The sequence below is a fragment of the Pteropus medius genome, unplaced genomic scaffold, assembly GCF_902729225.1.
Source record: "Pteropus medius unplaced genomic scaffold, Ma_sr-lr_union100, whole genome shotgun sequence".
NCBI lineage: Eukaryota > Metazoa > Chordata > Mammalia > Chiroptera > Pteropodidae > Pteropus > Pteropus medius.
In genome coordinates, this window is record NW_024344378.1 from 58,783,310 (window position 1) to 58,796,321 (window position 13,012).

Here is a 13,012-nt window from a genome sequence, read left to right on the forward strand (position 1 = left end):
GCAATATAGAGTTATTTTTGCTCTAAAATTAAGCAGTATATAAAATATCCTGCTATTCCTATCAGTTATATAAAATTTGAGTATTCACCAGTTGTGTTTCTTATATGTATTCAAAAACATTTTATATATTTGTATCCTGTTTTTTAACTTCTTTATTGAGATATAATTCACTGCCCACTTAAGTGTACAATTCATTTTTTATTCAAAGGTCTTGCAACCATCACCATGCTATTAGAACATTTTTTCCCTCCTTAAAGAAGCCCTACACCCATTAGCGTTCAGATCTCATTATGAACCGATTAGCTTTCAATTCTCATTCTTCCCTGTCATGTTCTCCCCCAGCCCTAAGCAACCACTAATCCACTTTCTCCTTATATTTGCTTCTTCTGAACATTTCATACACAGTTGACCCTTGAATGGCATGGAGGTTAAGGTCACTGACCTCCACCCTGTGCAGTTAAATATTTGCTTATAGTTTTGACTCCCCAAAACTTAACTACTAATAGCCTACTGTCAACCTTACTGATAATATTGTTGATTAACACATATTTTGTTGTATGTTATATGTATTATATGTTATATTCTTATAACAAAGTAAGCTATAAAAAAGAAAATGTTAAGAAAATCATAAGGAAGAGAATATACTGTGGAATAAAGGGAGAAAAGGAATTTTTGATAACCAGAGGGTAGGCTTTGGCAGAGACTGGTGCTCACCACCATTCTGAAGTCTGCCTCCCCACATTTCCCAGTTCCCTTACAACTGGGCAGGCCCTTATGACTAATTCTGCCAGTGGCCTTAGAGAAGAAGTGATACGTGTCATCCAGGGTATTAAGAAAATCATAAGAGTATTTATTGAAAAACTTCCAAGTGGACCTGTGCAGTCCCAGCCAGCCTGTGTCATTCAAGGTTCATCTGTAAATGGAATTATATAGTATGTGGTCTTTTGTGGTGGCTTCTTTTACATAATGTTTTCAAGTATCATCCATACATGTATGATCTGTCTGTACTTTATTTCTTTTTAGTGCCAGATAGTATTTCACTGTACGGATATACCACATTTTGTTTCTCCATTCAGCACTTGAGGGACATTTGGGCTGTTACTATTTTTTAGTTGTTATGAATAATGCTGACATAAACATTTGTGTACAAGTTTTTCTGTGGACATATGTTTTTGTATTTTAGTTTTAAATCTAGCTATTGTTTGAAAAGTTGTGCCTCTAATTTGAGAGTAATTTCTTTAAAATTTATTTAATTCAGTGGAATTATATCTTCCTTCTGAGCTACTTTGTATCAAATAACTCATAATAAGTACATATATTTGTGCTCAAAATAACTATTTTAAGACAATTATATATCTCAGATATTCAGGTTTATCTTTAGTTAGTCTAACTGATTGCTTTTTATATTATATATGCAGTTGCTATAATATGTCTAATGCTATCTTGAAGCAACATAAGAGAACTCTTTTTAAATGAGAGAGTATATTATTATCCTACTCTCATACTCATATATTATATGAGGTAGAGCAAATGAGTTAAACTTCTGGGTTTTCTTTGTCCAGTGGATCAGGACAGTAATCTGCCAGCAGGGATGTTAATTTGAAGTTAAGTTAATCTAGAAATATAGAAAATTTCTAGATTAATGGAGGCTGCAGGTCAGTAGAACAGAAATGATAGGAGGTAGAAAACAAAGAAAAAGCAAGAAACATAAAAAAGAAACATTAGATTACTGAAGACCAATATATAACGTCATGTATAAATGAGATAAACTCCTAAATGAAGAAAGGTCAAATTTTGACACACACACATACACCAACAACAACAATGTTTTTCTATAATGAGAACAGTTGTAGCTAACTTCCAAAGACTGAAAGCAAAGGTGTTGGCAAAGATGTACCTAGAAAATGCAAACATGAAAACTAGGATGACTAAACAGGTGGAGTTTAATATGGTGGGGAGAAAGAGTCACTGTATAAGGATGAAGGGTATAATACACATATTTAGATAAATAACTGTCAAGAAACTTGATACATGGAGTGGAGTTACATTGCACAAAGCTTAAATTGTAGAAAATAGAATAACTGCACAAACGCAATAGTATTGGGATATTCTAACATACTCCCCTAGTGTAGTTAAAGTGTTAAAAACACAGTATAAGCTTAGAAAATTTACATAATAAATTTAAGCTAATGGAAAGCATACTGTGGTTTACCTATGATGAAGAATATGCCTTTATCTTAGGTCAGGCTATCTGACAACCAAACTCTAGGGTGGAGATACATGTATAAGAAGTTTATTAGGATGTCCCCTCAGGATCAGTGTCTGTGGGGGGAGTAAAGGAATTAAAAGTTCACAGAGTGAGAAATTGAATCGGGTACAATTGCTCCAGAGGCCTCAGCTGGTAACTTAACTGGACCTTTGGCCTGGGGAGCAGCATGACCTTGGAAAAGGTAGCACTCTGTGGCTGAGGGCAGTTCCTGGAGAGAGTTGTTGAAAACTCAGCAACCAATACTGCCAGCATCTGAAAGAATGAGTGCCTCAGTCCTGAAACAGGAATCAGAGCAGACATAACAGCACCCACTGTAGACCACCCCTGGTGCCACTTGTTCCTACTTTGTTCATACAGTAAGTTCTGGAAACCATTCCTCTATGATTTTATTTGATATTTGCTCCTTGAGTAACTTATAAGAAGAACTTTAGTGGGATAAACTACTGTACCCACTTCTGCAGCTGGTCTTGAGGCCACAATTGGTACTCATTTTTCTGCTCTAACTTATTCAAATTCCTCTTACCCTTAGCTAATATCTCTGCTAATCTGAGATTGTTTATTCAGTAAAATAACCTGAACTTTCATCCTTTAGAGGTTTAATATAAGTCAGGGTGGGAGATGGGGTTCTACATAGTCACTCAGAGACCAAAGCTGATTGAGGCTCCACCATCTAGATAGGTGCTGGTCACTATGTCAGGGGAAAAGAAAGCCAGGTGGTGTGTGCTGGCTCTTCTGTGTTTTAGCCTGGAAATGAACACATCACTTCTCTAAGCCCATTGTCAGAACTAGTCATAAGGACCTGCCCAGTTGTAAGGGAATGGGAAACGTGGAGAGGCAGACTTCAGAATGGTGGTGAGTACCAGTGTCTGCCACAGTCTACCCTTCTGGTTATGAAAAATTCCTTTGCTCCCTTTATTCCACAGTTATCCCCTCCTTAGACAAGATAACCCAAAGTCCTATTCCATCAAGGCATTTAGTTCCAGGTGATACTTGGTAACGTCTACATCTAATCTAGATATGGCTCTTTTTGGTCCAAAAACATTGAAACTAAAATGACCAAATTATCTGGCCATTCCCTTCCCCTGCGCCATCTCCTAGATGTGATGGTCAAACAGGGCCAAGTAACCACAGTAAACAGTCCCATTTGGGAATTTTAAAAATGCAATATTGGCTCTTTGTGATATGAAATTTTCTTGGGCACACATTGTGAGTGTCCCTTGCCCTGGGGCAGGGAATATTCCTTGATTAGGTCCTGACTCTGATCTTTGTGAGGCGTGCTATGTCCACTGTTCTCTGTGGTACCTGTTTCCATCTTGTGGAAAGCCTTTCTTTTCCACTGTTCTCCTTGAATATATATGAAGTGGGTATTAGGAAATGTGCTCTTCTTGGGGGCTGCTCAGCTTCTCAGCTTCCTGTCTGTAAAATATGAGAGGTCAAATGTCACTTTAAGGCAGCCCTTCTCTCTAGATACTATTGATATTTTGGATAAATGATTATTTCTTTTGAGGGACTGTCCTGTAAATTGTAAAATGTTTAGCAGTATTCCTGGCCTCTGCTCTCTAGATTCCAGTAGTACTTCCTAGTGTGACAACCAAAGATGTCTCCAGATAGTGCCACATATCCCTTGGGGTCAAAATTGTCCTGAATTGAGAACCACCGTTTTAAGGTTAGAATAGCCACAGAATTGTCAAGTTTTTATGATAGTATAGCTCTCTCTCTGAAACTTAGGAGGCTTTTTATCTTTTTAATTACAGTTCTTTTCAGAGCACATTTGTTAGGTCACTGGACTTAATGTCTAACTTTAAGCTTTCAGGCTTCTGTTGGCAAGTCTGAAGTAGTTTCATCAGTTGAAAGATTTTATGTCTTTTTCTCTCAAAGGCTTTTAGAATTGTTTTGTGAAAATGATGTTTCAGAAACAGATCCAAGGTATCAGTGACTTAAAGCAGCATTTATTGCTTACTCAGATCTGTAGGTTGGCTGTGTGGCACTGTTCCAGATCATGGGGTCAGTCAGGTTCAGAGTCTGTTACATGATAAGGTTTCAGCATCCAGGCTAAAGGAGTACCTTCCTGGGGCACATTTTTTTTTTCTCATGGTGAAAGATAGAAGAGCAGGAGCCAAGCTAAATCAAGCAAGCACATTTAAAACTTCTCTTTAGATTTGATGACCATCACATTCCTTCGCACTCCATTGGCTGAAACAAGTCATCTGACTAGGCCCATCAATAAGATAAAAAAATATACCTGGGTTGAGAGGGGGAGATGTTTGAACAATCTGCCCTTTTTTTGTTTTTGAAGTGTTTGATGGCATTTAGCTTTTCCAGAATGGCAAGGCCCTGAAATTCTAGACCCATTCTTCTCTTTCATTTCTCTTTTTAAAGTGGCTAATTCTTTCAAATGTAGCCGATAGCCACCAACATACACTACTAAAGTTTTGCTTTCCAATATCTTCTAAAGCAGAGTCAGCAAGCTTTTTCTGTAAGGGCGAAGCCAGATAGTAAATATTTTAGGCTTTGCAAATGATACACAGTCTCTGTTATAGCTGCTCAACTTTGCCATTGTAACAGAAAACAGCCATAGACAATAAGTAATTGAATGAGTATGGCTGTGTTCCAATAAAACTTTCTTTACAAAAACAAGCAGGCCTTAATTTGCCAATTTCTATTCTAGAGCTCCAAGTTTATTATGCAAGTGCTGTGCTTTTCCAGGTTATTGCAGGTGACAGTGTCATGAAATGTACTGCTACTATATAACCTGGATTATTAGTTTTCTTATTATTAGTTTCCCTGCTGCTAAGCTATGATCCTGTGTTTATGTAATAGTAACACCCCACTCCTGGCACCAATTTCAGTGTTAGTCAGAATAGACTAGTGTAACGGAAAAACAGTCCTGTGTGTTTACTGTACTGTAGTACTACTTCTGACACCAGATGTTTGGTAGTTTTTCCTATACCAAACAATTCTCAGATTCTCTGGACAGCAGCTCGGTGTCCTTCAATTTAACTCAATTCCGACACTATCTACCTGGAGATAGCATCAGATCCCAGAGGTTAAGGGCTTAGTACCACAAGACTGCCCCTACTTCAGATGCCAATCAGAAGCCTAGGTTGTTTCTGTGCTTCTGACCTACTCTATAATTTGGAGCTTCCCACGACCCCTTTTTCAAGTTCAATTAATTTGCTAGAGTGGCTCACAGAACTCAGGAAAACATTTTACTTACTAGATTTCCAGTTTGTTAGAAAGTACATAATTCAAGAATAGACAGATTGAGAGATGCACAGAGCAAGTTATGTGGGAAGGGGTGTGGAGCTTCCATGATCTCTCTGGGTGTCATTCTCCCCAAATCTCCGAGTTTTCACCAGAAGCTCTCTGAATCCTGTCCTTTTGGGTTTTTATGCAGGCTTAATTACATGGGCATGATTGATTAAATCATTGGCCATCGGTGATTGAACTTAATCTCTAGCCTTTCTCTGCTTGAAGGAGGTCTGGGGGTGGGGCCGAAAGTTCTAACATCTGATCACATTGTTGGTTCACCTGGCAACCATCCTCCATCAATTTGGGCTTTCCAAAAGTGACCTCATTAACATAAACTTAGGGTTAGTTGAAGGGTCCTATTATGAATAACAAAAAGCACTCTTCACCTTTATTGCTCTCACCACTTAGGAAATTTTAAAGGTTTTAAGAGCCAGTCACTGAGGCAAAGACCAAATATATATTTCTTATTACAAATCATAATGTCACAAGTAGACTATGCAGAGGTAACAAATAAACCCTGAATTCTCAGTGGCTTAACACAACTACGGTTTATTTCCCACACTGCATGTCCACTGCAGGTCATGATGGCTGAAGACTCTGCTTTACATAGATGCTCAGCAACCCAGGTTAACAGAGGGTTCCTTATCTGGAATGCTACTAATCACCAAAACAAGGGAACATCAGGATGCCCTCTGTTTTTTACTCCTGCTCACATTCCATCGACTAGAACAGGCTTGCCTAACTAACTACGCATGTAACTTGAAGAGGCTGGAAATACGTTAGAGAAAAGATTGAATATTACTAGGTTAGTTTTACTGCCTCTGCCACAAATGCATACAAATTCAGTGATTTTTCTCATGTAGTTGGCAATGGTTCTAACATCTGTAAAAAAGTACATATTGACATACAATGATGAATTTCAGGTACTGTTCTCTGAGGCATTTTTTTGACTTTTTAAATATCTATTTTTTAAAAAGGTGTATTTTGCTCTTAAGTTTTCCAAAATAAAGTGTTTAAGGTTAGAATTTTATTTCTAGACTAGAGTGTATGAAGAGTCATTAATCTTTATCGTAGTAGATGTGGAAGTGATATCAAAGCTTGTAATATTTATTCTTGAACGTGCAGTTTTACTTTGCTGAGATATTGTATTTTGGAAATAGTGGCAGCAGTATATTTACAGAATAGCAATAATGAAAATTTTAATCTTTTGTTTCACTAAGCCTCTTGATCTTTTTTTTTTAATTTGATAAAGCCCTTAGTTTACATATCTTTAAAGTTCATCCATGATTGCCTATCAAAATATGTTAAAGACTACATACATGTTATTCTGGATATAGACATTACAAAAGTAATCATTGCCTTTTGAGCCAGCATTTTTTTTTCTATTCCATTAATCACTGTTATTCAGTGTATGTACTGCATGTCAGTACCAATAATGAAATGTGTTTGTGGATATATGCTTGCTTTCCTTGTTCTCTTGGTTCATAATAGGATTCATTGGTACTAATAGGCAAAATGTGTCAAACTTGAAGCCTTGAGTGTTTATGCTGCTGCCTTCTTTCTAGTGATCATAGCACAGAATTCCTGGGGTCACATGGAAAATTCTTAACAAAGTATTATTTAGTAGCATCAACAGCAAGTAATTTTATAGATTACTGGCACCTAGACAATGCTGTCCTACCTCTGTAAGCAGACAAAAGTTTTATGAACAAATTTGTGTGATTTGGGGTGGGAAATCAGTGACAGAAAGACTGCTAATGACTATTTTAGTTCTTTAGAATTGAACACCTACCTGCCAGTTTGAAAGGTCAAACGAAAATTGCTTAAATTGACATAGAATGATCCATTGTTGATTTGTGATATCTATATAAAATTTATTGTGACTTTAAAATGAGATTTGTTAAAATGCCGGTAATTTAGTATATCAGCAAATATAAATGCTAACTGATGATTCTCTTTCTTTTTTCATAATAGTTCTTACAAGAGCTTTTAGAAGCCTCTCCAAATCACTTTTACTCTACTTGATCAAAAATTGCCAGCTAATCAAAATTCCCAGCAAATAAAACATTACTTCTCTAATAACTATGTATTCAAAAATTAAAATGCCATCAAACTAATTTCTAAAATTTGCCTATTATGATGAATCTCTCCAATAATATCAATTATGGTGAGAGAAATAATTAGCATGAATTGTTTTACTAGTGGTCTGATAACTTGTGAATGGCAAAGTATTTGTATATATCATAGCAGTAATTTTTTATTTTTATTTTTTGAAGGACTTAAAGCCCAGTAATATAGTAGTAAAATCAGACTGCACTTTGAAGATTCTTGACTTTGGACTGGCCAGGACTGCTGGAACTAGTTTTATGATGACACCTTACGTAGTGACTCGCTACTACAGAGCACCAGAAGTCATCTTAGGAATGGGCTACAAAGAAAACGGTCAGCAAACACTTTACTTGAAATACTATTCTGATTTGTTTGCTTTTGTTTGATTTCTTATGTAAATATTTAAGCCAAGGCGCCTAGAGTTAAATGTATGACACTGTTTGATATATTTATCAGGAGTTTGAAAGTAACTATAAATTTTGTTTGGAAAAACTTGGGGCCCTTGTTTATTTAAATACAAATACATAACCATCAACACTACCATTGGAAAAAGAATTTATTGTCATGGCCCCTGAAACAATATATGCCATTTACTTTTCTATAACTTGAAAATGAGTATTTGTAAGATGGACTCAAGTAGACTAACAGTTCATCTTTAATTGTAATCCTGGTGGGCTGTTAGTGATATTTGCTCATATTTCCATTCCCCTGAAACTAAAGTTAATAGCAATAGCACTTAGTGTAAACTTTTAAGAGGTACAGTAAAGCGGTTCTGCAAAGCTGATGGATAATTAATGGGACCTTTTGCAGGAAGCTGTTTCATCAAAACCCTTAAAAAAAATAGCATTACTATGTGTGGATATATTGAATTATATTTATTAACATTAGAATCAAGATTGAAGAAAATTATCTTCATGAAGCTCATGAATTTTTTTTTAAAAATATATACACATTTATATTTAAGAATAAATTTTAATGAGTCCCAGACATTTAGGAGATGAGTACATCTGCACAGGATTTTATTGACTTTAAACTTTAACTTTTTTAATGTGGTAACTTTATTTAAAATACTCCCTGAAATAGAACCTAGATGTTTTTTTCTAGCAAGGAATCTGGAACAGCCAGGAAGCTATTAAGTCAGTCTTCAGGATTCTTTATTATAAAAGGTAGCATCAAACTGAGGATTTTAGCTTAATTTCCTTTTCTGAGCTAATTAAAAACAAATACTTTAAATATATACCTTTTTTTTGTTCTTAAACATGCTGTTTTGTTTTCTTACTCTGTACCCCAAATTCTTATACTCTGTATAATCAAGCGACTTGGATTTAGGATGACTCTTTTTTTTTTTTTTTTTTTTGAGAATTGATACTTCAAATGACCAACATAAAGATTGCTTTTGCATTTGCTATGAAACCATTGATTGTCACAGATATTGTGTAATGTGTCAGTGTCCTGGAAATGTAGATCTTGGAAGATAGTTCCCTACCAGAAATTAGCACCAAGAAAAAATGTTTAAAGAATTGACACACTTTCCTGTCTTAGATAAGATTACTTTGCTTTTTTTTTTGTCTCAGGAAACTGAGTCAGGTATAATGCTTAATTTTGATAACTACATTATCCAGCAAGTTTAAACATGAGAATTTCCTTCTTTTAGTGACACTTCCCTTCCTACCTACCTACCCCACCTGTTTTAACAACTGTCTTTTATTGCAAGCTACCTCAAAGCTTTTTTGCAAAGTATGAAATAATGGAATATATTCAAACTTCCTAATAGGCTTAGTAGTTAGACACTTTAAAACTAGTTTTGTTTGTGAACCAGGTTTATCATGTTCTGAGAAAGTTTTTGCTGACCCAGACAATAACCTCTGTACTTGCAGCTTTCAAAATCTGTTTAAAAATACTTTCTTTAAGTTACCTACGTCATTTGTGTCCTGGATATTTAACTGAAGTTTGCCATTTTCTATAAAATGTATTATAATAGATTTTTGCCTAAAATGAAAACCCTAGAAGAAATTATTCTCTGAGCTGATTTATGAATATTAACTTTCCTCTAAAATTTTGTCCTTGAAAGTTGAATCACATACCATAAATATTAAAACATTTGTACGTATTTTAAAATGAAATTTTAGAGAAACTTAAGTTCCACAGGATTTCCAAAATTTATTTCCAGTTTAGCTCCTATGATTCTGTAATGAATTGGTAGTTTCCTTATTAGAAAGTACACTTTATCAAGAAGACATGACCACTGGTTTGACACACAAGCTGGACCTAGGCAATTGGAGATTCCCTACTCCCTCCACTGAGCTTGGAATGTATGTTTTCCGCTTGCCTTCCCCGCTCCCAGAAGCTGCTCCAAGGATACAGCCTTGATATGGAAATGTGGTAGTGAGGTAGTGAGACTGTCTTTACTGTGTATGTGACTGAACCCAGTTAGGGCTTCCTGTGTATGTGACTGACCCCAGTTAAGGCCTCTATGTAAACTTTTAAGATTTGATAGGTGGGTGTGGAAAACTGCTAGTCTTGTGGTCACCCCATATGTAAGTGTCCTTGCTTATTAAACTTGCCACCTACGAAAAAAAAAAAAAAAAAAAAAGTACACTTTGATTTCCTAAGTCCTCCAACATGGATAAAGGGTGTATCTTACTCTAACATCCATAACATCCATTTCTATCCTTTTCTTCTTTTGTTCTTATAGAATTTAGACCTTCCGACTTCAAAAATAATTGCCAGTTTCTAAGGCTTTCTTTTTAAATGGCTCATTCTTCCCCTTCTCCTATTAAACTGCAAGTACTTACTCTAGATTTTCAAACCCAAAGATATAAAATATCAGAGTGTGTTGTTAGTTTTAATGAAACTGGTAGAGATCCTCAAATTACCCATTTCTGTGTTCAGCAAATTTTTTTTCAGCATTGATTAGAGCTCCCATTTAAAGTGGGAACTTTCATACTGTATTTAGCCAAAACTAACTTCTGAAATCAAAAACAGTTTAAAAACTTTAAGTGGAAAACGTAAAATATACTTCTATTAAGTTTTCTTAATCATTTGTTCATTCTCTGTGCACTTGTTCCTTTTGGGATACTAGGGTAAATATAGCATGACGTTGCCAAGAAAACAAATGACTTCTAATTTAGAATAAACATAGCACTTCTCAAATAAATATACAAAATCCAGTTTGAAAATTTCTAAAGAACTTTATATTAAATTTTAAACTATAATTGTTCATAAAAAACATTTTTTCTGTTAAATGTTTTAATATACTAGATTTTTTCTGCTCATGCTTTTTTCTTTTGTTTGACTTAAAGAGAGAGCATAATGCACAGTTGAACCTCAAAATAATATCAAGATTTTATTTTTTTAAATTTACTACCTCGTGTACTTTTTCAGCCTTTTTAACAAAGTTTGTGTTTGGTTCTATTTCATATTTTATGAACAAATTTTCAGTGATGAAATATATAGAATTTTTAATCATGTGATTTCTGTGCATAGCTCTCACTTTAAAATTAGATATGTAGTTAAAAAGCAACACTTCATGTTTGCTTTTGTGATTCAAAGCCTTTTGAAAAATATTTTGTTTTTAATTATTCCATTAGCTAAAATTAAAATCACTTTTTTCTTTTTGTGATGTTTTGTAGTTTTTTATATAATGCAGTCATATTATGCTTCTTTGATTTTAATGACCTTTTGCTTTGCTTTTCCTTCTTTTGTGCTGCAAACATATAGTGGATTTATGGTCTGTGGGGTGCATTATGGGAGAAATGGTTTGCCACAAAATCCTCTTTCCAGGAAGGGACTGTATCCTTGTGCTGCTGCAGCAGTTTAATTAGTTAGGTGATGAACTTCCTTATGTTCTTTAATGAAAATGAATATTGTACATTCATATATGTGGGTTTTTTAAACAGACAAAGTTTGTGGCTGTTATAGTTCAAAAATCGTTGAGACAAGAAGCTGAAATATTTGTAGACTGCATCTGGCAGTAAGACATACAGTCTCTGCTGGTAGTTAGAGCACATTCACTGTCACTCATTTTTATTTTATACTGCTTTCTATAATTTTAAAGTATACATGGTGTGCGTGATTTTTTTTAATATGTTTATATTTTTTTTATTTTAACCAAAATTTTTATGTTAATGTCATTGCATTTTGTTTTCAGTTGACATTTGGTCAGTTGGGTGCATCATGGGAGAAATGATCAAAGGTGGTGTTTTGTTCCCAGGTACAGATCGTATCCTTATCTTTGGCCTAAAATGTAATTTCTAAAGGTCAAAATGTATGGCAGCATTTCAACTTGGTCAAGCATAATGTATTTTGTCTCTCCCTAATAATATTGTTAAATTGCTCTACTCTTTAAAAATACCACCTGCTATTTGACGTAGACTTTCCTTTCCCTCATTTATTGATTGTTTCATATGTTAATTTTGAGAACTGCTCAAGTTAATTATCCACTATTACTTGCTGGCTTTGAGTTGATTTATTTAACCTAAATCAAAAATCATTGCTCGCATTAAAATTTTCTAGTAACTATACACCTGAGTAAGTATAGAAGTGCTTTTAAGGACTTTAATATGAATTTTAGAATTGTCTCTTGCTTCTGGTCATCTTTTTGTTTTGTCCCCCACCCCCACCTCATTTTTTGTTAATTTTCTATGCCTTTTATGTCTTTTGGTTGTTTAATTTCTCAACATACTGATCTTTTCATCTGAGAATTTCAGCAGTAATAGTTTAAATGATGATGAGTAGATTTGGATTCATGCTTTTGGTTCATCTGAGTACTTTTTTTATTACCAGTGAGTAATCTGTTATGTGTTTATCAGCTGGAAACACTTATAATTATTTTAGGAAGAAAGATGGGAAAAGCCACATGCACTGGGTTACAATAAGAAAGCTTTAGGTCTTAGTCTGCAGGTGAGACTTGGGGTGTAAAGACAGGTGAAGAGACTAGGGAATTATAACCTTACAACTTACTGAGATACTGATTCATTTTCATAAGTTTCAGAGCTTTAAAAAAAACTTTATTAACATAAGCTAAATAAATAAAGAAAATGCCATTTTTATCAAAGCCATCATTTTTATTGCTAGTAGTTTTTTCTGTTAGTATAGACAACTCAAAAAAAAGAAGACAAATAATAAGAAATATTAGCCTCTAGGGTAGGCATTCACATTTTTCTGATAAGCTAGAAGAAAATGGCAAATTTTATATTCTAAAATTATGTACAGTTTAAAATTCTTTGAGTCATTTGTATTTAGAATTTGTTAGTTTAAGCTTCCATTTTTATGATAAAATTGGTATTAGACACATACACACACATACACACACTCTCTCGCAATAAGGTTAACAAAGCTGGTTTATTGATCCTTTCCATCCACCTATAAGCATTGCCTTTT

General features: G+C 34.6%; 1 protein-coding gene across 6 annotated transcripts in view; it reads left to right on the forward strand.

Moving 5' to 3' along the window:
• The window catches only part of MAPK8 (mitogen-activated protein kinase 8), a 93,452-nt gene that overhangs the window by 67,957 nt on the left and 12,483 nt on the right, over window positions 1–13,012 (forward strand). For 4 of the 6 annotated variants that reach the window (XM_039872333.1, XM_039872332.1, XM_039872335.1 and 1 more), the window contains 2 exons: window positions 7,798–7,963; window positions 11,781–11,852. In XM_039872333.1, the coding sequence (XP_039728267.1) occupies window positions 7,798–7,963; window positions 11,781–11,852 (238 nt within the window). Of the gene's footprint in view, window positions 1–7,797; window positions 7,964–11,350; window positions 11,423–11,780; window positions 11,853–13,012 lie in introns of all 6 variants that reach the window. The other 2 variants (XM_039872334.1, XM_039872336.1) reach the window with 1 other exon arrangement.